The sequence below is a fragment of the Balaenoptera musculus genome, chromosome 14 (genome assembly GCF_009873245.2).
Source record: "Balaenoptera musculus isolate JJ_BM4_2016_0621 chromosome 14, mBalMus1.pri.v3, whole genome shotgun sequence".
NCBI lineage: Eukaryota > Metazoa > Chordata > Mammalia > Artiodactyla > Balaenopteridae > Balaenoptera > Balaenoptera musculus.
In genome coordinates, this window is record NC_045798.1 from 16,937,386 (window position 1) to 16,964,913 (window position 27,528).

Here is a 27,528-nt window from a genome sequence, read left to right on the forward strand (position 1 = left end):
GGTTGGCTCTCTTTACTGGGTGCCTGGCTGGCGCCCAAGGTCACAGAGCACAGGTAACCAGAGACACGAGAGAATAAAGGCAGAAAGGCAACTCCAGAGGTCACGCCGAGCTCCAGGCAGAAGGCCAACTGTGCCAGGCCCCAGCTGCACTGGGCACCCACACAGGACCCCCCAGTGACCAGGCCCTGGGCCACGGCGACTTCCCCATCTGATGGGGCTCCAGCAGGTTAAGCAGCAACAGGTGGGAGAAGCCGCCCAGGTATACTTTGCACACCTCCACCCCCTCCCCAAGACGGGCACAGCAGCAGGTCCAGGCTGACTGGACAGCGGAGTCTCGTTTCTGTTGTAAATAACTCATCTCTGGGTCCAGGATCAGCGGGCCCCACCCTCCCCCAGAGGGCCCAGAACCCCGTGGACGCATTTCATTGGTCAGATTTCATCACCTCTTCGGGTCACCCCGAGACTCTGGACTCTTTTAAGGTCGTGTCTAGGGTCCAACTCCAGGCCCACCCCGCAGTTCCTTCAAAGGGTAAAACGTGGATTTACATACAACAAGATAGACAGCCTCGGGCTTCCCTGGTGGCGCAGTGGTTGAGAATCTGCCTGCCAATGCAGGACACACGGGTTCGAGCCCTGGTCTGGGAAGATCCCACATGCCGCGGAGCAACTAGGCCCGTGAGCCACAGCTACTGAGCCTGCGCGTCTGGAGCCTGTGCTCCGCAACAAGAGAGGCCGCGATAGTGAGAGGCCCGCGCACCGCGATGAAGAGTGGCCCCCCCGCTTGCCGCAACTAGAGAAAGCCCTCGCACAGAAACGAAGACCCAACACAGCCATAAATAAATAAATAAATAAATTTAAAAAAAAAAAAAAAAAAAAAAAAAAAAAGATAGACAGCCTCGAACCCAGGCGGCTCAGGGGCTGGAATTTTTCTCAGCTATTCCAAATCCACCCAATCCATTCCTGCAATCTGGGCTCTTTGTGGCAAGTCGGTCTGTTGTGGAGCAGGGCGGCTCCGGGGGCCTCTCACCCCTGCTAATCATCAACAGAGGTTAGGAGGGGCTTAGAAGTGAGTCATCCGCCCTACAGAGACCCAAACAGAAAGTTCAAAAGTTGGCCTGTTCCAGGAATGAGCTGTAGTCTTTTCCCGATGTTTGTGGATTTCATAGCACTACTTACCCCCTCTTGACCAGTCAAGCTCTGACTAATGAACATGGCTCACGGTGGCCACAGGACAGGTCCGTTCTTCCCCATCTCCGGCAGCTAGGCCATTTCCTGACCGCACTCTCTCTTGCCGGCCTTCCCCGGTTCTCCTATAGCACCTGTGATATCCTGGGGCCCTCTTCCAGCTCCCCACATGTCACTGTCACCAAGTACCATCAGTTCTTCCTTCACGGGGCCTCTCCCCTTTACTTGCCTCCCTTTCTGTCACAGGAAGCCAACAACTTAGACTGGCATCCGAATCCACGCTCGGCCCCTTCTCGAACTCCCTGGCAGCGCCTGCTCTGCGCTCCCCCATTCTAACCGTTGCAGCAGACGCCAGCAGTGTGAACTTGAAACCTCACCCCTTCTGTGCGTGTCCACTAGACCGCTTGCCCTCTGAGGGCAGGAACCTCCTCCCCCCTTGCTAGATCCACAGCACGAATACCCTCATGAGCTTCTCGGACAGTGACTGGACGTTTGCCAAGCAAAAGAGAGTCAGAATACTCAGCCACCATGACCCTCTCTGCCTACAGAACGAGATCGGAACCCCTGGGGTTGGCGTTCTGGTCTTGAGCCTCTCAGAATACAGCCCTGACTGGCCTTTACCTTCTCGGCCCGCCCACTGCAACGTGCCTCGCTGGCCAAATTGGGCCTCCTCTTCCCTTTCCCCAGCAAAGTGCCTTTACTCATAGCACTGAACATGCCTCCCACCCCCTTCATCTACAGGGATATCCACACCCCCAGGGGGAGCGTGGAGGCCAGGGGCACAGGTAAACCCAGGACACCTTCTGAGGATCAAACTGACTCAGAAGCAAGACATTGAAATCACTGCATTAAATTAAAAGGCTACTTTATGGAGTTAGGTGCAAAATGCAAATGAATTGTAAGATAAGAACTGAGGCTTCAGAGAGACCTTTTGCACATGCACATGGGGGCTTAGGTGACATTTAAGCAGCCCCACAAAGCCATCCTGTCCATACCATAGATCTGTCTTCCCATGCGGCGTTGGGAGCTGGGACAATCACACAGCTCTCTCTATACCCCTCCTGGCATCCCAGCCTGCATGGCAGCGTGGCCGAGTGGAAAGAACGGGCCTCCAAGTAGACAGGGGGACAGGTTCAAATCCACACCACTCACCAGCCTGGGTGGCAATTCTGGGCTTTAGTTACTCAGATAGCTCATAGAGCACAGGGTGAGTAATCAATGAAAAAGTATGCGAAAACCACCACGGCTGGGGAGAGCCTCCTGGGCCTCCCACTGTGACACAAAGAGACACTCGGTAAAGAAACCCGCATCATCGCATCATTGCCAATTTTCATCTCCCTAAGGATGGGAGGGGGAGGAGGCGGAGCCAGGGACTGCGGCCAGGAATCTTGGGAGCTGTGACAGGTCTGTCACTAACTCGGGCCTCCTTGCTGAGCAAACCACTGACCTCATCCCTCTGTTCCTTGGGTTCATTCCAAGTCCTCCTCAGAGAACATCAGCTGAGCCCAGAAGCCTCCGACTCACTCCCTAGCAAGGACAGAGGCGACAGCGAGAAGTTACAGGGCTCCAACACCCCCCAGCCCTATGCCAGCTCTGCCACCTGCTGGGAAGTCACTGCTGTCCGAGAGCCCTGTGGCGTTGAACCTGGAATCTTGGCAATAGAAGGAGCTCTCAGTCTCTGACCTCCCAGAGCAAGCCCAGGGCAGAGCAGCCTTTGCTCCTGCCACTGAGGCTCTGAGCCCTGCAGAGTGCCACAAAGGAACCCAAAGACAGGGTCGCGTGACCAGAAAGAAGCTCAGACAGGGGGGCACGGGGAAACGTGCAGGCCTCACAACCCCATTTTATAGATCAGGACAAAGAGGCTCAGAGATGTGTGATGAGTACGCTCTGCAGCCGGGCAGAGTCCCCCACCCCCACGAGGACAGCTCTGCCTGACTGCAGAGCTCACCCATGTTCTTTCCATGACACCCCACTGGGAGAGGAACATCGCTGTCAGCAGCTGTCCCTCATTCTGCCTGTCACCACTCTCCACACTCTCCGTTTCCAAAGCACCAGTCTCCAGAGCCCCTGGAGCAATCCAAGAAGGCTGGCCACTGGGGTGCCCCTCCACCCCGGCCTCTGCTGGGGACCTTGCTCTGGGCCTCCCTTCTTGTCTTTGCCCCTCAGGCAGTGCCCTGTGCCACAGATGAGCCCCTAGTGGTGGCACGGGGAGCTCCATGTTCTAGGCTAACTCGTTGCCTGGTAGGTCTACTTGCAAGAGTGTTTTCCACTCTGTTGCCCATCCAAACAGCATGATGCAAGATGGGGCTGCCCCAGGCACTGACCTCCACCCTCTTCTTATCTGCACAGATTGAGGAGCCTGGGCCATTGTTCTGGGGCACAGTGGCTCCCCAGCCTCCACCATAATCAAGCAGAGGTGGCAAGAGAATCATCAGGAGACAGACTGGCAGTCAAGGCTCCACTGAAGGCACCAAACAGCCAAATGAGGGAGGGACAAAGAATCTCTCGCATGATGTACGATCAATAAGCCTGAGGTGTGCCACCACCTGTCCTAAGCTAAGGATCATAAAGTATGGACATTTCCTATTTATTTGCTTTCGCTGTTTGAAAATAAGCTGAAGTGGGTTCATGACTGTCAGCCCACCCACATGTGTTCCAACATGTTTTCCTGAGGGAGAGAAAGAGCTGGAAGGTGCTCAGAACCCCAGGCAGCACCCTCCAGAAGAAGGATGGGCAGCTCATGATCCTTATCTGTCACGAGTGTCATCTGGAGGGTATGACACTGCAGAACACAGTTGGAACCACTATCTGAGATAGTCAAGAGCAGAGAAGAAGGGGCAGAGGGGGCAAGAAAGAGCCAGGGCCAGTGGCCCCCAGTTGACCCTCAATTACACTTTCACTTCCCTAGAAGTATCTATGCCATCCAGCCCTGGTCTTCCCAGTTTCACAAGTTTGGAAGCCACCTGCTTGGTTTGGGGTAAGATAAAATTCTCGGGCTGCCTGACTGACTTGTTGGTACCTCCTGAGTAAGGGAGGAGCCCCAAGTCTTGTCCCAGTCCTTCCCAAGCTCCCCACACAGGCCCTGGTGGGATGGCGTCGCTGATCTACAAAGGAGAGATGCCTCCAGCCATTTCCTGAGGAGGTCAAGACAAATTTCTCTGGAAGCCCATATCCTCGCTGACTCTCTGCACTGGGAATTCGGCCTGTTCCTGGACAGGGAGGGAGCAGGTGGAGGCCAGTCCTCACGACTCTGGGTAACAAGAGTCACACTGGAAAACCACAAGAGAAAAAAAGGAGGGAAAGACTTGCCTGAAAGAAAAAGCACCCAGGGACTGTCAGCCTTGCTGGCAGGGCTCACATGTAGGGACATCAAGGTACAGAGGAGGAGGACGGGGTGGGAAGAGAACCAAAATAAGACCCTGTAGTCCGCCAGCCAGAAGCCTAACGGCCCCAGAACTGAAGCAGAGAGCCAAGCAGATGCCAAGCCTTACGGAAGAACCGAACAGGGTGGTCTGTGCCCCAGGGCTCACGTGGCAGAGAAGGTCCCAGGGCTCAGCTTGGCTTGGCATGGCTGGCCTCCCTCCACCACGCCCAGCTGGTTACATCAGGAGATTGGCCGGGGGGGTGGGGGGAGTATCCATCTCAGCCCTACTTTGGGTTTTATTGGATGAGACATCTGGAGCTCTTGGGAATCCAACCCAGCAGAGCCAGGACAGATGGCAAGAGCGGTACCCCCCCCAAGCCCCCCCTCACCACAACTAGAGAAAGCCCACGTGCAGCAACGAAGACCCAACACAGCCATAGATAGATAGATAAATAAATAAATAAATAAATAAATAAATAAATAAAATTTTTTTTTTTTTTAAAGTGCAAGTCTCCTTATGGGTACCAGAGGAGAAAGCAGGGGAGGGATAAATTTGGAATTTGGGATTAACAGATCCACACTACTATATATAAAAGAGATAAACAAGGACATACTGTACAGCACAGGGAACTATATTCAATATCTTATAATAACCTATAATGGAAAAGAATCTGAAAAAGAAAATATATATAACTGAATCATTTTGCTATACACCTGAAACACTGTAAATCAACTATACTTCAATAAAAAAAAAAAAAAAACTTAAAAAAAAAAGTGCAAGTCTCTGTCCCCATCCACCCCTCCCTGTTGTACCCCGAACTGTGAGGTCTCCCTCCGTGGGCCCTGTCCCTTGCAGGGAGTCGGGGGCGGGGTTGTGCCTGGCCCCCCCACTCCGCTGTCCTACCCCACACGTAGTTGAGGTAGGAGCTGGGACGAGAGGAGTCAAGTCTCACTGGCTGTGAACAAAGACTCCTGTTTCCACGTGAGAGGGACAAACTTCAAAACCCAGGCTCAAAGCGCAGCCATGGCGCTCTGGCCTGGCGTCCAGGTCCTCTGCGGGAAGATCCCAGGGGTGGTGCCACCCTTAGAGCCAAGGGCAGTTCAGTGTGCAGTGGCCGACAGCAGGAAGTGCCAGCAGCCACTGGGGGTGGGGCAGTGGGGCTGAGCCCAGCCGCTCAGGCCCAGGAGCACAGACTCCCGGAGAGGCAGAATTTACAGTTCCTTACTTGCCCACGCCTACCTACCTTTCTGGTGAAATAAGAACCACACATGGCTAAGGGTTGGCCCAGATAATCTTCCAAGAGCTCTTTCAAGTAATGAACTCTGATTCTTCTTCCAGAGGGGATTCTAGAGGCAGCAGGACCCGGGGAGGGGGGTTAAAGGAGGCAACAGAGAATATGGCAGACGCCACCAGCCCTAGGCCTGCAGGCTGCATCCCACCACACAACTCCCTGGATGTGTTTGTGGGGTTTTTATTGGCCGCGGGATCTTAGTTCCCCGACCAGGGATCGAACCGACCAAGGATCGAACCCATGCCCCCTGGTCCCCTGCAGTGGAGGTCCCTGTTTGTACTTTTAAAAGAAATTTGAGTTAGTCTTAATAAATTGAGAGATTTCATATGAAAGCCAGATTGTCTGGCTTCCCAGGAGCAGTCAGAAGAGCTAGCAATACGGGTCTACTTACCTGCAGGGCCACCACTGGCTGTAGCATGAAATCTAACGCCCTTTCTTTTTGGCCCACTCCAACCATTCACAACACCCACCGGCCTCAGCAAGTACGTGAGTTTGCAAGGAAATGCAGTGTGGCTTTTGTAGTTGGAAAACTTCTAAGTCCCAGCTCCGCCACCTGCTGGCACTGCACCTCTTTGAGCTCAGTTCCTACATCTGTAGACTGGGTATGATAACTGCCTCTAACATCATAGGGATGGGGGAATTCCCCAGGACCTGCCTCCCCCTGTCCTTCCATCCCTCTCCCTGGGTGCTGCCTCACCTTTACCCTCAGTGGCCCCGATAATGCCTACAAACACCATGCTGGGCACAGAGGTGACAAAAATACAATGTCTGGGGACTCCCCCGGTGGTCCAGTGGTTAAGACTCCGTGCTTCCACTGCAGGGGCATGGGTTCAATCCCTGGTCAGGGAACTAAGATTCCTCATGCCACACGGCTCGGCCAAAAAAAAAGTGATAAAACAAAACAGTATCTGTCCCCACAGAGCGCTAACTAGTGGGAGACTGTCATAATCTGGGCCAGGGGGAGAGAGCAGAGGTTTTTTCCAGGCACAGGAAGGCACAGAGGCAGAGGTGAGACACAGCCTGGCAGACAGAGGGGGTTGGAGCTCAGAGCACAAGTCCCAGCTTGGGGGAAGAGGAGCGCAGGACCTGCTGTGGAGTCTGGACTTACAAGGGCAAACTGTGGGGGAGGGAACGGCAGGACCAGGCTTGCGTTTTACATCAGTGTGTGCAGGGGAGCCGGGAGGGAGGCGGGGCTTGACCAGAGGCGGCCCAAGAGTCACAATGCTCTAAATAAAACTAGGCGAAATCAAGGAGACCTGGTAATTGAGTGGCTATGAAGACAGAGGAGTACAGGATGCCTCCCACGTTTGTTTCCTAAGGGAGGACGGAACATCCACCAGATGAGATAGGGCAGGTGGGAGGAGAAGCAGGGCCTCGGGGAAGAAGGCGCACAGGAGAGTCAGGGTGACAAGGGCAGTGATCCAGACAGGCAGAGCCACGGGGCTACCGGAGCCCAGCGGCCTTTCTTTTCCCCTGGCCAAGCCACCTCTGAATCTCTCCGGGGCCCAGGAAGCAGAGGTTTGGGGAACGATACAGTGCTGCCACTCCTGTGTGCTCTGGCCCGGGTGTGGGGAAGCTGTAAACTGCATGCAGCCAGCTCCAGAATTCTCAGAGTGCTCACCCCTCTCTCAGCCCACTCCCGCGGTGCCCAAGTCCAGCCCTGAAATACAAATACAAAGCTGCCTCCATCCCCTGACAGCCCCCCTCCGGAAGAGGGGTAAAGTCAAGCGTGTTATCACAGGAACCAGGTCCTTCCTGTCACACAAGCACACAGGCTCACCACTGGGGCCGGCGGGCCCAGGACACAATCTCAGGCCCCAAACTCTTGTGGAAATGCCCTTCAGAACTGGCCCAGGGCTCCACCCCAGCTGAGCCGGGGAAGAATTTGCACCGACAGAGCTCAACACCTGACTGGAGGATAACAGAAGCCCCAGAGGCTGGCCCCACCTCAACTGCCATACCGAGGCCACCCAAAAAGGTCATTCCACTTGGGAAACAAAGGCTAGCGACTGTCCATGGCCTTGTCGCTCAGGCTAAGTTTGATGAGTTTGTAAGATCCAGTTGGGACAACACACGGTGCCACAGCAGAGTCCATGAACTTATTAGTACATACACACAAAAGGCCTCCTCCCTCCGGGCCTTTGCACATGCTGTGCCGTCCACTCTCCTATCTTCTTTTCCAGGCTAAATCCTTTCTTATCCCTTGAGACTCATCACAGTTCAGTTTCCTCTTCTGCAACACGAGGATAAAAAGGATCCGTTCTACCTACCTAAATAAATAGGAACGCGTGGTTTCTATGCTGGGTGGGGGGGGGTCTCTTCTGTAAGAGATTTCCAAATCTTATTATGGAAAATAAATATTTTGGAGGGGGCGGGGATTCCAGCTTTTTTATTTTTCCCCTTTTACACAAAACAAAGTAGAAATAGTACAGGATTAAAACTGCAAAAGTAGTTAATTGGTAGAACACATATACACAAAAAAATCCAGATAGGAAGACAAGCCTGCTTACGATGAGGAAACACACATAAATTAAGGTAGTTTGGGGACTTCCCTGGCACTCCAGTGGTTACGACTCCATGCTCCCGATGCAGGGGGTACGGGTTCGAGCCCTGGTTGGGGAACTAAGATCCCTCATGCTGCATGGCGTGGCCAAAAAAAAAAAAAAAAAAGTCAAACATATGCTTCATGGGTGACAATGTTTATAGCAACACTGAAAGGGAGAAGACAACACTTATTTAGGGACAGATACACCACAATGTACAGGTTTTACAGCATCTTCTGTAAGAGATTCCCAAAATCTTACTATGGAAATCCTTATGATTTATATAAAGGATGAAAGTGTGGGGCTTTTCTAAATGTCAAGACTCCAGTTAAAATAAACACACATCAAAGAGTCAGCTTAGGGTACCATTTCCTCCAGGAAGCCCTCCCTGACCACATTCCTGGCACAGGGTTCTAGGTCCCTTTCCTTTGAGTTCCCAAAGCACCGTGCACATCCCCTGTGAGAGCACATATCAAACCAGTAGGAACTGTCTGCCTGAGTGCCTCTGTCCCACCAGCCTGTGACAGCTCATTAAGGGCAGGGAGTCTGTCTCCATCCATCTTTACCTCCTTGCATCGATCAGAGCCCAGCCCCACCAAGCCCATCTGTTGCCGAGACCTGCTCACCACTGCAGTCCACGCCACTCCGGGCTTCCGTGAGCGCTCAATACATGCCAAGCACCATGTGGGCGAGCAACACATAAGCACAGGGCCCAAGCCCTCCCTCCTCTTCTATCCCAGGAAATTTCCCTCTACTGCGATCTAGTTACCTCCCCAACCGGCACCACTCCTGCCCTTTAAAGAAAAAAAAAAAAAAAAATCAAAGGAACACTGCACAAGACTTTGTGGCCTGAGCAGAGCAGCCCCTGGTGGGTACTTAAGGTTTCAACTCACTGTGTGGCCTGTCTGGCTTCCTCTGTGGGTGGGGGAGGGCAGGTCAGGGAAGGGGGCTGGCTCACAAGAGTGAGGCAGCTGGCGGGAATCTGGTACCCGGGCAGCCAGGCCCTGGGGCTGGTGGCACTTTCACTTGGCACTGGAGGGGGAGGAGGAGGGCAAGGAGGAACAGGGAGAAATGCAGCCCCAGCATCCTGTGGATCAGATCCTGTCACACCTCTCCCTGTGGGGCAGAGGAGCAGGAGATGGGAGCTGGAATGTGTGGATTTTCTGAACCTTGGACCACTGGAATGTGTTAGCAACACCAGCCATGGGGCTCTGTAGTTGGAGCAGCTGGTAGCATCATTGATTATCACCACCGAGCCACAGATGAGACAGCCAAAAAGCATGCATGGATTAGCGATGCAGAGGGAAGCTCCACAGGCAGGGGAAACTCGCCAGGAAAAGAAAGAGGACGACAAGTTTTTGGATGAGAAACTGAAAGAGAGAGGAAGGGAAAAAAATAATGTTTTGCAAACATTTTTGTTAATTTCTTTAGACTTAAAAAAAGCCCTTTTTACAAAGGAACAAAGAGCTCCAGAAATAGTAAATTTGTGGGTAAATGTAAAAGCCTAGCAACATAGTGTGGGTTTTATAATATAAGTAGAAGTAAGATTTATGACAACAATAACACAAAAGACGGGAGGAGAGAATGGAAATATCTATACTGTTGTAAGGTTCTTACATTATATGTGAAGTGGTTTATGATTTGAAGGTAGACTGTGTTAAGTTAAACCTGTAAACCATACAGCAACCGTGAAAAGAAAATAAATCAATGAAGTATAGCCAAATAAGCCAACAGTGGAGATAAAATGGAATCTTAAAAGATACCCATGAATCCAAAAGAAGGCAGGAAAAGAAGAAAGAATAAAGAACAAATGGTAGAAACAGAAAACAAGTGGCAAGATGGTAAACTTACACCCAATTGTGTTGATAATTACTTTAAATGTTAGAAGGTCTATACACTTCAATTAAAAGGTAGAGATTGTCAGACTGGATAAAAATGCAAGATTCAAAATAAGCTGTCTATGAAAAACACTTTAAATATAAAGACACAAATAAACAGTTCCTACCAGTTTGATACGTATAAAACAATGGAGAAAAATATACCACACTCACACTAATATCAAGAAAGCTGGAGTGGTTCTGTGAAAATCACATGATGTGGACTTCCAGACAGGAATATTATTAGAGATAAAGAAAGACACTTCATAATGATAAAAAGTCAATTCGTCATGAACATGTAATAGTCCTAAACACATACACATCCAATAACTGAGCTTCAAACCAGATAAAGCTAAAATCGACAGAAATGATAGGAAAGAAAGACAAATCCACAATTGTAGCTGGAGAGTTCAACTCTCTAATTGACAAGGGTCAGTAATTGAGAAAAAAAAAACTTTCAAAAGGAAGCCGAAGGAAGATATAAGCAAATAACCCGAAAGTTGTAGAGCAGCAGGACAGAGAACCCACAGAGGGCTGAAGCAGAAGTGGCTGGGGGACACCACGGAGCAGGAAAGGCTCCCCTCTTTTTGCTGGGCCCACAGACCTCGCCCAGAGCGGAGGGAGACACACCAACTGACACTATATTCCCAGTGGTTTTCACTCCCTGACAAATCTGGGTGGGAGGGCAGTGTTCACACCCGCCATGCATCTGTTTGATCGTTTCCTCAATCACTACACTCCCGAGTACACTGTGATACACACACACACGAAATACACACATGCACACACACCAGCCTGTCCCCCTCGCCTCCTTCCTCCCCAGTGGCATCTGTGAGTGGGAATCAGAACAGTCTACAGGAATCAAAGGGGGCTGTATGGGACAGTGGCTTACAGCAGTCTCTGGATTCCAACCCCAGCTCAGCCACTTACCAGCGATTCACTTCAGGCAAGTCACTTACCCTCTTCGTGCTTTAGCATCTGCATCTATAAGAATACCTACTTCAAAGGGTTGTTGTGAGGAAAAAAAAATATGGTAACGCAAGTCAGGCACTTAGATCTGTGCCCGGCACAGGGTAAATGTTATATTAATGCTGGTAACTAGTATCCCAATTATGTAAATACATATGCACTGAAAAGATTATACAGAAATGCATAAAAACAGTTATTGTGGTTATCTCTGGACGATTATCTCCCTGAGTTTTCATTATTTCCTCCTTTGTGCATCTCTGTACTTTTTAAGTTTTTCTACAATGAATGTGTATAATACTGATAATCAGTATTAAAAAAAAGTTAAATATTAAAAGGAACATGAATATAATTAGTCCTTTTCATAGGTATTTACAATAATATAGTAAAATAAACTTTAAGAACAATGAGGAAAACTACTATACATAAAATAGATAAGCACAAGGATTTACTGTGTAGCACAGGGAATTAAACCCAAAATCTTGTAATAACCTATACTGGAATATAATCTGCAAAAGAAACCCCAAAGAACGAAAAACTGAATCACTATGCTGTACACCTGAAACTAACACAATATTGTAAATAAACTTGAATTAAAAAAAGAGAGGAAGGGATTTCCCTGGTGGTCCAGTGGTTAAGACTCCATGCTCCCAATGCAGGGGACCCAGGTTCGATCCCTGGTCAGGGAACTAGATCCCGCATACCACAACTAAGAGCCCACATGCCGCAACTAAGACCCGGCGCAGCCAAATAAATAAATAATGTTTTTTTTTTAAAAATGAGAGAAAAAAACTATGAAGAGATATAAACATAAAAGATTTGAAAACAGGTGTTCAGATAAATACTTGAACGAGAATGTTCATAGCAGCACTATTCACAATAGCCAAAAGGTGTAAATAACCCAAATGTCCGTCAACAAATGAATGGGTAAACAAAATGTGGTCTACCTATACACTGGAATATTATTCAGCCAAAAAAAGGGATGAAGCACCAATACATGCTATGACATGAATGAACCTCAAAAACATTATGCTAAGTGAAATAAGCCAATCACAAAAGGCCAGGTATTGTATCATTCCATTTATACGAAATGTCCAAAATAGGCAAATCCATCGAGACAGAAAGCAGATTAGTAGCTGCCAGGGATTATGGGGAGGGAGTAAAGGGAAGTGACTGCTTAACGGATACAGGGACTCCTTTGGTGGTGATGAAAATGTTCTGAACTAGACAGAGGTGATGGTTGCACAAATTGTGAATGTCCTAAATGCCACTGAATTGTATACTTTAGAGTGGCTAATTTTATGTTATGTGAATTTCACCTTAGTTTAAAAAAAGTGAAGGGTATGTACATCACATGCATGTTTATGTATTTACAAATGTGTAGAAGATGGGTGGGTAAGATACACAGCAAACTGTTAACTACAGTTACCCCTGGTGGGGGAAGGAAGGAAGGACTTTCACTCTGTACCTTTTTCTTTTTTGTTTTTACAATAGGTATGTATCTTCTTTGACATAAAAATTTTACAAAGTAAGTAACAACACTGGATACAAAATGGCATGAGAAAGGTCTCTAGAAGAAAACAAGGCTTGAGGCTACACTGTGGCAAGTGTGTGGTTCTAGAAATGAAGAAAACTAGGAACCAGGATATTCCCCAAGAAGGGCTAGAAAGAGGGAAAAAAGCACAGGCTTGTTCTGCTATTAAGTGTCCCAGGCAAGTACTTTCTCCTCAGAGGGTCTCAGTTTGTCCCTCTGTAAAACAGGTGGGTTGAACCTCATAAGTGATTTTCAAATGATTTTACATTTTTATTTTCAAATTTTTGAAAAACCACAAAACCCCTTTTGCAATTGCAGTCTTCAGTGGAAGCCCAATATATACACAGATACGAAGTGAGCAGCTCTGACTGAAGAGGTGATTGGCAAAGACCCCAACCACAGGAGTGGGTGACATCCTAAGGCCCCTTCCACGCTAAGAAAGACTGAATCAGTCCAGAACCACAGAGAAGGGAGTGCTGACTGGTCACACGCAACAGATCATTTGGAGGAAAAATCTCACAGGCAGTAGAAGCAGGGGGAAGAGAATGGGCAGAGCCGAGACGAAGCCCAAGCCAGTGACGAGGAAAGGAGCTGCTACCGGCAATGCCATCAACAGCCAGCGACCAGCAAGCCCAGGGTCCCCCAGGGGCAGATGAGCTGAGACACCCCTGGCCCCATGCCTCTGTCCGAGGTCAGGCAGATAGATAATAGCTGTCTCCAGGTCAGAATTCCTGCTGCACTAAGGGTGCAAACAGGATGTTTGGGAACAGATGATCACAAGTGATCACAGGAAGCATGACAACCACCTCCAGGTGACACTCCTCTTCTTCCCCAGCTTGTTTCTGGTGTGGCTGCCTCAGCAGACCAGGCAAAAAGACTTCCAGTGCGGCTCTCCAAAGACAGAGAAGAGGGTGGAATTCTTGGAAAGTTTAGGACAGGGCAGAAGAGACCATCTGAGGGGTTCAGACAGGGAGGAAACAAGGCCACTGAGCTAGCTCAACAGCTCCCTCACCCCAAAGATGCAGCTAGGCTGACGCTCCTAAGGACGGTGAGGAAACCACACATCCACTTGTGAGGACATAGGACTTTCCAAGATGGGCAGCACGTAACCAAGCGAGCCCAGCAGGGCACCAGGTCAGGTCTCCGACGAGGCACAAGTGTAGTGTTCCAGGCGCCGTGGCCGCTCCTTCATCCCCGCCCCAGAGGAGCCAGCCCAATGCGGCTGTCCTGCAGCTCACCAGTGATGACAACCCACCCCAGCCGGTCAGCAGAGTCCAGAGGGAGTCCATGGGGCGAATGGTAAATCCGGAGGAAACCAAGTGCAGGCTGTGGGACACTCCCATTTCCACCCAAGGAAGAGGAACATTCCTGGAAACAGAGAGCAAGCAAAAGCCTGGCCACGACTCTCTGAGCCACTTCAAACCTGAATGGGGTCTGGGGCTGACCCAACAGATCAGCTGCCCCTAAATGGGTACAGAGGCAGACAGGGGGCAGCCTAGGTACTGGGTCCACTCAGCTGACAAAAGCCGCAGTTCACGGCCCAGAAAACCAAACTCTCCTTTGTTCTACTGCTACTAGGAGCCTCACTGGCCTAGACCCATCCTGGGAGGTTTTGTAGGTGTTACAGACCATCCTTTACAGCCTGCCTTGGCCAGAGGAAGGCTTGCGAGTTCTGGGAGAAGCCCTGCACTGATCTCAGAGCAGCTCTCTGGCCGCTCTCAAACTTTAGCCTTAGATGAGCAATTGGTATAAACCAAGGCACCAAACAACCTCCTCCCCCACCACTTCCTCCTCAAAGCCACGGAAGAGGCTCGGGGAAGCGAGATGTCACATAATCAAAACCCAGCTTAACATCACCAGCACCAGGACATGACCATTTCACCTGCAGAGCAGAGCCCCAAACACTAGTCCTCACCCCACAGGGCCACAAAGGGTCCCAAATCACATTCTCGGGGGAGCTAACAGAACTCAGAATCCTCCCCCAGGCCCAGCTGAATGGCCATCCAGGTACGTGTGCTCTAAATGCCCGCCACCAAGGCCACAGCAGACACAGGCAGCAGAGTTGTCAGGTGGAAAGGTGACAGAGAAAGCCAACCCCCCCCAGAGCAATGTCTAGATTATTCCAGGGAATAATAATAAGAATGATAATCGTTACCATTTATTGAGTACTTTATAGCATTTCAGGAAATGCTCCTGTTTCACAGATGAGGGGACTGAGGCTCAAGGTATAAGGTGACCTGTCAAGGTCACACAGTTGGCGAGGGGCAGCATGGATACAGACCCAGGAGAGGAGGGGCTGACAGGCGAGCCTGTGTTCTGTCTGTGGCACTACGCTGCCTCCCCACCTGCCTGGAACCCAGAGGGTTTCTGGCTCAGATTCTCCAGTGGAGGAAGTGGATGGTGGAGGTTCAGCATCATGGTGGGTGTCTGCAGTTCATACATACTCATTTAATCATCAGCCACCTTCAAATATTAAGCAACCACAGAGAGAACCGAGCCATACTCAGAGGTTAGAGACACTTGAACAGCAGGTAAGATCCCTGTCTTCAACGGGCTTACAGGGCAGAGGGGGAGACAAAAGGAAAAAAGCCCAGTGTACACAGATCTGTGAAGTTACAGTGAAGTGGGAGGGTCAAGAGGTTGGCTAGTTTTAACCGGAAAAAAAACCTTCTCAAGAAGGTGACTGCAGCTGAGACCTTAAGGGCTGAGAGTGAAAGGAGACGGACAAGTCAGGAGGCTATTTTCTGCAACATGGACAAGGGTCCAGACTTCGGGCAGAGCTAAGTGCTTGGAGTGGTCAGAAGTCAAATATAACTCAGAGAATGCAGTTCAAGAAACCCCCTAGACTTGGCAACTGTGTGTTGGCCGTAAATGCAGGGCAGAAAGAAAGCATTTTTAGAACCTTCCAAAAAGTGGGCCCGCTGCAGGCAACAGAGAGGGCCAATGCAAGGCCGGGAGCTGCGAATTCAACAAACCAGTGCCATGAAGGATGGGCGTCCAGTGTAGCCGACTCTGATTTTTCGAAAGAAATAACATACGGATTTTTGGGTGCAATCTCCTGATACTTTAAATGCTGGCAACTAATTCGGAATATTTTTAAATATTTAAATATTGGCCACGCAGGCCAAGTAACACAGGTCTGCAGGCCAAATCCAACCTGCGAATTCCCATCTCTGCGTTAAGGTTTCCAACATGAAGAACCAAAAAGAGAATGGGTTGGGCACTCAGAGACCTAAGATCAAGTTTTTGCAACATTATCTGTGGTGATACTGGGTGTGACCCCTTCCTCTATGTGCCCTGAGCTGCAGTTTAGCTTCCTCATCTGCAAAATGGGGGAAGCTACCACATACCCCAAAGGGCTGTTGTCAGAATCATCAACAATGACGAAGCACGTGAACATGTTTCCTAAACCTTAAAATGTTGCAGAAATGGGGCTTCCCTGGTGGCGCAGTGGTTAAGAATCCCCCTGCCAATGCAGGGACACGGGTTCGAGCCCCGGTCCGGGAAGATCCCACATGCTGCGGAGCAACTAAGCCTGCGAGCCACAACTACTGAGCCCACGTGCCACAACTACTGAAGCCCGTGCGCCTAGAGCCCATGCTCCACAGAGAGAGAAGCCACCACAATGAGAAGCCCGCGCACCGCAATGAAGAGTAGCCCCCGCTCACCACAACTAGAGAAAGCCCGCGCACAGCAATGAAGACCCAATGTAGCCAAAAATAAATAAATAAAATAAATAAATTTTAAACTGTTGCAGAAATGGTTTAACACAGGCCAAGAGAAGGGAAGGGGCAATAACAGAGAGAGCAGACAACAAATGAGACCGTGAAGAGAGAGTGAGAAGGAAATGAGCTGGGTCTTTGCTGGCGTGCAGACCGGAAGAATCTGGACAATAGAATCCACGTCAGGGGTGGAAATATAAATTTAGGAGTTGCCAACATACCAGTGATAAAAGAGGTCACGCAAGTAGATAAGTTGACCTGGGTACCTAGGAGAGAAACAGGGAGCCCAGAAAAAGCCTTTGGGAAAATGCAATGTTGCGCCCCACAAAGGGATCAGAGAAGGAGGAGGGGAAGGAAGCGGGGGGGTTCTGCGGAGAAGCAGATTTTAAGGAAGGGAGGGGAAATATGGCTGCTACAGAGTGAGATGCATTCTTAGCAAAAGAGAAAATGTGGAAGAACGGGCCAGGCTGCATTAAAAACAGAAAAAGGAGCAGACTAAAGAAGTTAGCAGGGGCAGACGGGGGGGGGGGGGGGGGGGGGGGGGGGGGGGGGGGGGGGGGGGGGGGGGGAGGGGGGGGGGGGGGGGGGGGGCGGGAAGGAAACCAGAAGGAAAGGGGATCCAGGTGTATCTGCGGATAGGTCACATTAGGCCACGGATGTCGACACTGATGGGAGATGCTGGGGGGATAAGGGGGGCACGCGGGGAGTTACAGGAGGTGTTGAGGTGGCAAAAAGGGGATACAGCAAATAGCAGACCGTCCTGGAGGGTCTGTCTGCTGTGTGCTGAGCGCTCCCACGTCCATATCACGAGGCCTCCTGACAACGAGGGAGGCAGCAGCTCCAGGCTCAGTTCACAGCCCACTTGCAGCAGGGTCTTTCTGTGGTTGCAAGAGGCCCGAGTGTCCATGGCTCATTCAAAAAGGCTCCCGGACTGGCGTCCAGAGGAGAGTCGAGCCGTCTGAGGATCCTCGCACTGAACCGAGAGGAGATCCCCGGAGGCCTCGGCCCACCTTGCTCATGCTAGCTCACCCTGGGTTCCACTCTTTCAAACGGCTGCAAGTGTGTGACTCGCTCTCTCCAACAAGAAAACAGAACAGAACATGGCTGTTTCTGCCAAGCGAGTTCTGAATAAGCTGCATTCCATTTCATTAAAACAATTACCTGAGTCCCAGCCAAGAATTACATAAAGCTTCCTCCCAGCACCACCCCTCCCCACCCCCACCCCCATAAAACACACATCATCCTGCTCCTCAAACAGGCAGTCAGGCTGGACACACGGCTCTGAGACCTCCCTAGGACAACCCCATGATCATGACCCAGTGGCCAGCCTCTGTATCCTTGCTCGCTGACAGACAGACGTGAGGCTCACAGAAGACCCTCGTGCGAAGCACTTCCCTTACGAGGGCCGACTGGCTGCCCAAAATGCTTCTAGTAGGCACCAGGGCCCTCAAAGCCAAGGGGGCCACTGGTGCCGGAACCCAGCTATTTCTCCCAAACAGATGGGAGGCCTGGTGGACAGGATTTGAGTCCGCACAAACCAAGACAAGAGAGACCTGGGAGTGGGGATTCCAGGAGAGGGAGCCTCAAGTCTGGAGAACTGGACAGCCAGCGGAGCTGCAAGCAAGAGCCTGGGGCCACTCCGGCCTCCGCTGCCCACAGGCTAATGGTGTTCCTTTGGCCACAGATAAGAGGTTCGTGATGTGAAGCAAATGGCATTTCGTCCCCTCCCCCAGGCTCCAGCTGCCCAGAGGCTGCTCTCTGCCTTTTGTAAAGCCTTGCTCTGCATCCCACCCAGGCAACCCCTTCCAAACTCTAACCAGAGCCCAGCATCTCCCTTGCCCTGACCCTGGTCCGGTTAACATCACCACACCCAAAATAACCCCAGAGGCTCCCTCCACACCAGGGAAGCTCACTGTCTCTGCCTGGCCCTGTCCTTTTTTCTGCACGGGTCACCATGTGCCCCCATACCCAGCTGACAGTCACCAGTCATCACCATCCCAGAACCACTTGGCTCCTGTCTCTGCCCACCCAGGGAGGCCGAGAGTCACTCAGGTCAACCACAGGTAGTCATGTATGAGCACCCTTGACCGAATAACTCCAAGCCCACTATGGAAAAGCAAGGTTTTCTTACTTTTTTCCCAGCTTTTTATCATGAAAATGTCTAAACATACAGAGAAGTTGAAAGGCCATTGCAATGAGCACCCATATACCCTCTACCTAGATTCAGTCATAGTTAATGTTTTTGCCACTTTTTTGTACACACTTGCACAAATTTTCTCTCTCCTTCTCTCTCTCTACATATATACACAGTATATACACATATCCCCCTTTCTTTTTTTACTACATCATTTAAAACTAAGTTGCAGACATCATGATATTTCACTCCCAAATACTTTCGCATGCACCTAAATAACAATGTTCTCCCATAAAACCACGATACCACAATCACACAAGAAATAAGCATTAAAAGGCCATCTTTAAGGGAAAATTTGGCCACTGGGGCTCTGCTGGGCCTGGCCAACCACATATTCTGCCTGCCACTGGCCTAGCGTCCAAGGCCTCCCTGGAGAGGCCAGCCCTGGGCCCCACTGGTTAGGCAATCAATCCATTAGTTGGAAGACTTATCTGGATGTGAATGGACACTTGAGGCCGGATGTGACTCCAACTGAAAAGGCAACGTAGACTGGGAGGCCGTGGTGGCTCCAGGCCTATCCCAGGTCAGGAGACCATCTCTGGACAACCCGCCCCCCCTTTTTTTTTGGCCGCACTGCCCAGCATGTGGGATCTTGATTCCGTGACCAGCGATCAAACCTAGGCCCCCTGCAGTGGAAGCGCAGAGTCCCAACCAATGGACTGCCAGGGAACTCCCCTGGATACCCCTATGAATCTGCTGGTTTGTCAAGATTTCTGGGAAAATTCAACTTCCTAATGCTTTCTCTCCCTCTCTCCCTCCCACAGGACATCCTCAGTTCTCCACCTCAAAAGTTTCCTAGGACTTCCTCCTCTGGAAATGGGCTGGCTCCCAATGGCAGCCAAGTGCAAATACCTGAACAAAGACAGGAGAGTGTATGGGGTGGGGGGCACAGAGAGGGCTCTGATTCCAAACACAAGGAGTGAAGAGGGAGCTCAGAACCCGCCCCAGGTGCTCCGCAGCAGCTGTGCTGTAGCTCGCAGCCCTGTCTTGAGGCTAACAGGTGACTGGAGAGGTAACAGGTAAGAGAGGAATGAGGTCCTCCACTGAGCAGGAGACACTGCCACAAGTGCCCAGTATCCCATCCTCAGCATGGCATCCCCAAGAAAGAACAAATGAGAGGGAAGAAGCCACAGAGAACAGGAAAAAGACAGATGTGCGACACTGAACAGAGAATGTGTGTGTGGGAAGGAGCAGAAAAGATTTTTAGCATCCTAGAAATGGAAAGCAATCAAACCAACAGGCAACCCAAGGGCTTCCCTGGTGGTGCAGTGGTTAAGAATCCGCCTGCCAATGCAGGGGACACGGGTTTGAGCCCTGGTCTGGGAAGATCCCACACGCCGTGGAGCAACTAGGTCCGTGCGCCACAACTACTGAGCCTGCGCTCTGGAGCCCGCGAGCCACAACTACTGAGCCCACGCGCTGCAACTACTGAAGCCCGCACACCTACAGCCCGTGCTCCGCAACAAGAGAGGCCACTGCAATGAGAAGCCTGTGCACCACAACGAAAAGTAGTCCCCGCTCACCATAACTAGAGAAAGCCCACGTGCAGCGACGAAGACCCAATGCAGCCAAAAATAAAAATAAATAAATTTTTTTAAAAAACAGGCAACCGAGATCGATCCAGTATCAGGAACAGACATGTAAAAATGGTTACAAGCCCAATCTGCATTTAAATCCCAGCTCTGCCACTCACTAGTTATAGAACTTGGGCAAGTGGGCACACCCTTTCTGTGCCTCCATTTTACCATCTGTAAAATGGGTAGTAGTAATAATAACGGAACCTGCACCTCATAGGGCCAACATGATTCAATGAAACAATGTATGTAAGGTACCCAGCACAGGGCCTGCACATAGTAAGTGCTCAATAAACATTACAGTAAGAATTCTGCAAACACTGTAAAAAAGAAAAAGTGTTCTACAGATGGCTGTTATTATTAATGAAGGCACTGAGACCAGGACAACCCAGCAGAGGGCTGGAACGAGAGTGAAGCTGGGAGGAAGTTTTTTCAACATCTCTGGCCTTGGAACAAGGTAAAGGCTCAAGGGAAGCTTTGGAGAGTCGGCACACTCAGGCACGATGAATAAATGGGGAAGGAGGGCTGGTCAGCACATCCACAGTTAATCTGGCCTTCCACTGGCCAATGCACAGCCACCCCTGGGGAAACTGGAAGAAAAGAATACTGAGATGTTCCCTCGGGGGACTTCAAACCCACAGTGGCAGGGCTCTGGCTCCCAGTGGCCTGAACATTTCCACACTATGGAAACTATGGCTGCCCAGCAGAAAGGGCACCTGCTTAAGAATCCAGCACTCCAGGGTCCGTAATCCCAGCTCTGCACCTCACTAGCACACAGCCTCGGAGAAGATTTGGCCCTGACGCAGAGCCCCACTAGGAACTCACCATCACCCCACGGGCCGCGCCTGTCACAGGCCCAGCAGCTGGGTGCCCTGACCCTAGCCTAACACACAGAGGCACCACAGATGGGTGAGCCCAAAGTCCAGACTTTCCATGGAACAGAGAGGCTCCATAGCCCGGAATGCCCCAGGCAACTCCCCTGCTCCCCAGTACTCCCCCCAAGGACAATGAGGCACTGTGTTCCAGAGGGTCAAGACTGCTGAGAAGCTGCACGAAGACAGGTCCAGATTCCAGCAGCAACTGGGCATTGCCAACAGCTGGCTGTTCCCCCTGCAAGGGATGGGAAAGGCAAAGCTATCAAGGCCTGAACCAGACCACCCTTTGCCACCATGACCATATGGGACGGCCCCCAGGGCAGAAATGTAAAAGGTACCTAGCAATTACTCAGGAGGCCCCCATGGCTCATCCCCTTGGTTAATTACCGAGCACTTACTACCTTATTATGATGAAGATGACCAGATCTGGAATTGGATCAATCTGGGTTACAATCCCAGCGCCCCCCCACTGAATTTCCCTGACTCAGATTTCTGCATCTGTAAAGTGGAGATTAAACACCTCCCTCTCGGAATGGCTGGGATGATACCAAGGAATGCTGAGTAGGATGCCTGGCTCCCATCAAGAGCACGTGATCATTATTAGCCCCCAGCTGTGGTCACTGTCCCTACCCCCACCTCAAAGTGCACTAGACACGTGAAGGAGGGGAGAGAGAGGAGTCAGGTCGGGAAACATAATCAGAGTGCATCTCAGTGTTATGAGAACTCTGTCCAGGAAACTCCAGCCAGAACTCGAACAGGGAGAACTCCCAGCCAAACCAGCATCTAAACAGTAATGAGAAAAGCCACCAGCAGCCACCCCGCAGCACAAAGCAGAGAGAACACACACGGAAGGGCAAGACATGCTGTGTTTATGTTTTTCTGCCCAAAGAGCTATAAGTTTGTAACTTATTAAACAACACACGGTGAGTTTGTCACTAACAGCTACAGGAAGGGGAGGGTTCCCCAATTTTTTTTAAGACCAAAAAAAGTCACAGCAGAGACTATGACCCCTCTAGACTTGCTACATGTCAAACGCCCCTGTTTCAGGGACCAAGAGGCTCACAGCTGAGAGCACTCTCAGGAGAAAAATAAAAACAAGAGGCCCGGCCTATGTGTCCAGCCTAACTAGGAAAACAGCTGACGGGCAGGGTGCTGAGCAGCCATCCAGACAGCTGACGGGGCCTGAGCACAGAGGCAAATTCCTCTCTCCTCCTGCACAGCCCACTCCTCCCACCCCAGGCTCCGCTCAGCCAGGCGTGGCTGGCCCCCTGGGAGCTTAGGCCAAGGAAGCTGGGCAGCTCAGATTCAGACAACTGAGGAACCTATGGTGGAAAGCAGCAGAAGTTACAAGTGGCAGCCATACCCCACTGTGACCCCTCCTCAGGAAGAAAGGCCTCGGGGTACGCAGAGCTGCAGACCTAGGAGCTAGGGTTTAGGCTTTTAGCCATGATTTTGTCATTCTGTGGCTGTGCAGCCCTCGGCAAGTGAATCAACCTCTCTCAGCCTCAGTTTTCTCAATCTGTAAAAGGCAGGTAGTAATGATAGCAGTGGCCCTAAGGGGTTCTCAGAAAGGGCTGCTGTGAGGACAAGATGAGTTGAGGTATGGGGAAGTACTCCATGAACAGCAAATTTAAATTCCTACAATCACTCTGCCAGGCACTCTCTTCCTTTCAGAGACGAACTCAGTTTCCTGGCCCTAAATGGAAGACTGTCAGAGGACAGGAATTCCGGGCTTCAACTGCGAACTCTAAAAAGACTTTCTCAGTCCTTCAAACAACAAGGGGACTGTCTAGAAGCAACAGAACCCCCATCAGCGTTTCAGAAACTGTAACTCTGCTCACAAATTCTCACTGGGAAAGCACTGAGACTTTCAGATCCTGATTCGAAAAATATCCCCCGGCCTCCTTTCAGCTCAGTTATTTTTATGTGAAAAAAAAAATACCTGCCTGAAAGCCATGCCAACCTTGAGTGTGTTGGAAAAATGGGTGCCAAGCCAGACCCAAAGGCAGAACTATGCTTGGCAACCATCTCACTCTGCAAAACAGGCAGGACTGGACACCATACCCAGCTCCAGGATCTCGGGGTCAGGGGGGTGGGGAGGCACCCTGATCCCAAAAGGAAGCCTCCGGGAAGCAGTCAAGTCCCAATCCTCCTCCCTGTCCCCTTGGAAATTCAGTGCCTACAAATAGCCAGTCTTAATTTAGTGCCCTGTGTGCTCAGGGGAGGCCCATCAGTCCTGTCTGATGAATCCACCCCTCAGAGCCTGAGACAGAGAAAGCATCAGCGGTCACACAAGCCACCCACAGTCCATAGAGAGAAGACAAGGCTCCTACAGAGAAGAAACTTTTCCCCCCTCCTCAACTCCCCGGCTCAGAGGCCCTCCAGTTACAGGCGTGAAGGAGAGGGAGGGAGAGTGAATCCTCCCACTCCAGAGTTCACACCACTCAAGGCATTCCTAGAACCCTGGCACCAAGCTCCCTGGGTTTAGTGTCTGATTCCAGGAGATACTTTCCCCTACCCTAACACCAAATCAAGACTGGACTGAGAAGAGTAATTTGGGAGCTCCACTAACAACGAAAACAGTAAAACTCTGTTCTGGGCATCTTAACTTCCTTACCTGCGTGGCTTCCCGCAAGTTATGCTGCTGCGGGGGTGGAGGGAACGTTACCAGCCTGGACAAGTTCAAAGATGGCCATACCTTGGGGCCCACTTCCCACCTCATTCCTCTGGCATTTCACCAGAGTCTGTCTCCCTAGCTTACTCTTCTAGGATGAGGCTGATCTGTGATATAAAAGGGGAGGGGCTGGTCCACAGAGTGGCCAGGGCAGTCAGTGAAATGGACCGGGGGGATCAGTGGGACAGGAGGGAAACTTGTCCTTGTGGCGGCTCAGAAGCTCATCAGAGGCTGTGTCATCAGAGGCTTATCTCTAACTTGTGAATCTGACCTGTAAAATGAAAGGCGTCGGCTCGGTGGGGTTACCCCTGAAGTGGGGATGTCAGTCTGTGAAAGGGTGGTCCTCGAGGGGCTGGGAGCAGATCCCGGAATTGAGGGCCCCGCCTGTGAGATTAGGCAGCTGATCCCCAGGTTGGGTGTTCCATCTGTGCGATGGGGGTGGGGGAAAGGTTTGTGAAGTGAGGGTCCCACAGCGGGGGAGGTGGTCAGGTCCAGGCAGTGGGGGCCCGTCCCTGAGGCGGACGGGGCGGGTCCTTGACGTGGGTCCCTGAAGAGGGTCCCTGAAGCTGCTCTGGGAGATGGGGGTGGAAGCCCGAGGTCGAGGGTCCGGAGGTGGGGCTGTCCTCCAAGCGACGGGGTGGCAGCTGTGAGGACGGTGCGGGGCTGGCCTTGGCCTGGGACTCAGGCCCAGCGCGGGATTCCGGCCCCGCAGAGCCCCGGCCGGCCGAAACCAGAGCCGGGACCCGGGCCGCCGCGGGTGGGATTCCGCCTGCCGCTCGCTCGCGCCCGCACCGGCCCGGGGCCGCGCACCTCTCGCTGCCCACTCCCTCGGCCTCCCGCTCACTCACCGAGGTCGTCCATGGCGGGGCCGCGGGCGCCAGGAGCCGGCTCGGCGTCGCGCTCGCTGCCCGTCCCGGGGCCGCTCCTCACCGCCGCGCAACTTTTCCGCCGCGAGCCTCGGCCCGGAACGGAACGCGCCGCCGCCGCGCGCGCCCGCGCCCGCCGCGCGTCCCGCCCCCAGCCGCCCCCGCGAGCACGCGCGCCCCGCCCCCGCCGCGCGCTCCGCCCGTGGTCGCCCCCGCGAGGCTGCTGGTCCCGCCCCGTGAGCACGCTGGACCCGCCCCCGCCGCCGGCCCACGAGAGCGCGCGCAGCCTGGACGGTGGGCGCCGCTGGGCGAGGCGGCAGCGCCGCCTTGTGGCCGAGCAGGCAGGTGGCACGCTCCCAGGCCTTCAGGCCCTCTGTCAGTCTTTCTCTGTCTGAGAGTCACATGCCTGACGGGCTAACAGATCCATCTGCCTGTCTTGACGTCTCACAATCTGACCTATGTCTGTCCATCCATCAGCCACTCATTCATCACATGTCTGTCCACTGGAGAGTCAGATTTGTCCGTCTGTCTATCTCCCAGTAAGTCGCCTCCCAAGAGGACCCTAAATCAGTACCAGGCGAGGCCGGGAACATTTGGAGGACCTTTTCCTCGGGGCGCCCTCTGGATCGATGGCAGTGAAGCTCGCAGCCCAGGCTTTGGGGCCAGATTCAATATCTTCGAGGTTATATATCCTTTAATCTTCCACATATCCATCCTCCCTAGACGGAGATTTTTCTGAAACTGCATGGAGCAAAAAGGACCCCACCTTAGACAGTAAAGGAAAAGCTACAGGGAGGTTACACCCAGCGCTGGGCATAGTTTCCTGAAACACCCCACTGCCATCCCAGACTCCAGAGGGATTTTGCTCCCACAGACTCAGAAATCAGGTAATAGGGGCTTCCCTGGTGGCACAGTGGTTAAGAATCCGCCTGCTAATGCAGGGGACATGGGTTCGAGCCCTGTCCGGGAAGATCCCACATGCCTCGGAGCAACTAAGCCCATGCGCCACAACTACTGAGCCTGCGCTCTAGAACCTATGAGCGACAGCTACTGAAGCCTGTGCACCTAGAGCCTGTGCTCCACAACGAAGAGTAGCCCCCGCTCGCCACAACTAGAGAAAGCCCACGCGCAGCAACAAAGACCCAACGCAGCCAAAAAAAAAAAAAAAAAGTTCCCCTTCCCACAGAAATCCAGCCCTCAAGACCCTCTGTGTCGGGTTAGGTTCTCCAGGAAGCAGATGTTGAGATAGAGTTGGAGGAATGTCTGTGAGAGAGAAAGAGGAAGAGGCAGGACTGGCAAGGAGAAACTTGGATATGACAAAGATAAGCCAACTCAATTGGGAGCCCTGGAACAAAATTTCATTAGAGGAGTCCCCATTGGGCAGAAATGTCCAGACCCCAATTCCCCCACCATGTTCAGCCATCAGCTGGGGATGCCCATGAAGTGTGTGGCCTTGTCCTGAAGGCCCTGCATCTGGAAGCTGTCATTTCTCAAGCTGGATGAAAAACTCTTTTTTGAAGGCAGAACCAAGTGGCTCTCCTCTGTGGATGCCACATTCTCCTCCATTAAAATTCAAGAGCTAAGACAGCTTCCCAGCTAGGCAGTCTATTGCATGCCCTTCCAACACCTTCCATGTACTTCTGTGTTGTAGGCACTTCTCTCTGCTGTAATTTACATTTAGTGGTAGGATTGCTTGATAAATGTCTCTCTCCCTTTCAGACTAAAAGTGCACAAGGGCAGAAACCATGTCCATTTTTGCTCATATCTGTACTTAGTCTGTGTGTTTCACATAGTAAGCACTCAATATATATTTGCTGAATGGCTGGCAGATGTTGTGCCTGACACTTGGAACAAAGCAAATTGTAGTCCCTTTCCTCAGAAAGTTCACAGTTTAATGGAAGATTAAGATAGTGAGATCACTCATTCATTCACTCAATGATGAGATATTTATTGGCACTCCCTTCGAACAGGTTCTGTGTTGGGGCTGGTGATACAATGATGAATAAGACTGATATGGTGCCTGCCTTCTTGGAATTTAGTCCAAAAGGGCAGACAGAAGAGCAAACAGGTCTGTATGAAGGATGAATAACCTCACACCATTCCCAGCCACCTGGAACAGCATATGCAAAGGCCTTTAGGCAAGACAGAGACCATGGTGCATTGGAAAAACTAGAAGGAAATTGCAGCATGGAATACAAGGTGAAGACTGATAGTGGGGGTACAGAGGGGTTAGCAGGGGCGCCTATCCTGCATCAGACACTGGGCTAAAGCTGGGAGAGGCATAAAGAAGAACCCACAATTAGTCTAATTCACATTAAGCCCAGAGTTTCTGGGGTGAACAGTATGCTAAAACTGTAATAGGGGATATTACAACGGCAATGTAATGTCACATTTCCTCTAGAGGAGGTCAAATGCGTTCTCTTCAGAACAATAGTAACAATTATAATTGTACTATCAATATAATGAACAGGCTGCGGGCTGGGTGCTTTCCATGCTTTTTTGCATTTAATTCTGACCACAAGCCTAGGAGATGACCACTGTTATCCCCTTTTCCAGTTGGAAAAGTTAAGAACAGAGAGATTGAGTTACCCCAGGTCACAGAGCTAGTAAGTGGGAAGACTGGGATCTGAACCTGGGAATTCTTTGCTAAGGCCTGTGCGGGAAACCTGCTACTGTGCCAGGTGAAACCATTATCCTTAGACCAATCCCAGGACATACACTTGTCCCTGTCTCAAAGGTCTCAAACCTTTTTCAAAGCAGTATTTCCCTGGAGAGGAAAAACAAGACATCAATTGAGCCGACAATTTTGCCCTTGGTGGGTGGAGTTCTAAGGAGAACTCAGTCTTTGGAGTTCAGTGCTGG

General features: G+C 51.3%; 1 protein-coding gene and 1 non-coding gene across 10 annotated transcripts in view; one reads left to right on the forward strand and one right to left on the reverse strand.

Annotated features, from left to right (window-relative positions):
• PXN (paxillin) overlaps positions 1-24,794 on the reverse strand; it is a 43,996-nt gene extending 19,202 nt beyond the window's left edge. For 8 of the 9 annotated variants that reach the window (XM_036874625.1, XM_036874624.1, XM_036874623.1 and 5 more), the window contains exon 1: positions 24,649-24,794. In XM_036874625.1, the coding sequence (XP_036730520.1) occupies positions 24,649-24,661 (13 nt within the window). In that variant the 5' untranslated portion in view covers positions 24,662-24,794. Of the gene's footprint in view, positions 1-5,793; positions 5,897-24,648 lie in introns of those variants that run through there. The other variant, XM_036874619.1, reaches the window with a different exon arrangement.
• On the forward strand, positions 11,844-11,916 carry TRNAW-CCA. The gene has a single exon. It is a non-coding gene; the product is annotated as a tRNA-Trp (tRNA).
• Positions 24,795-27,528: the final 2,734 nt, after the last annotated feature.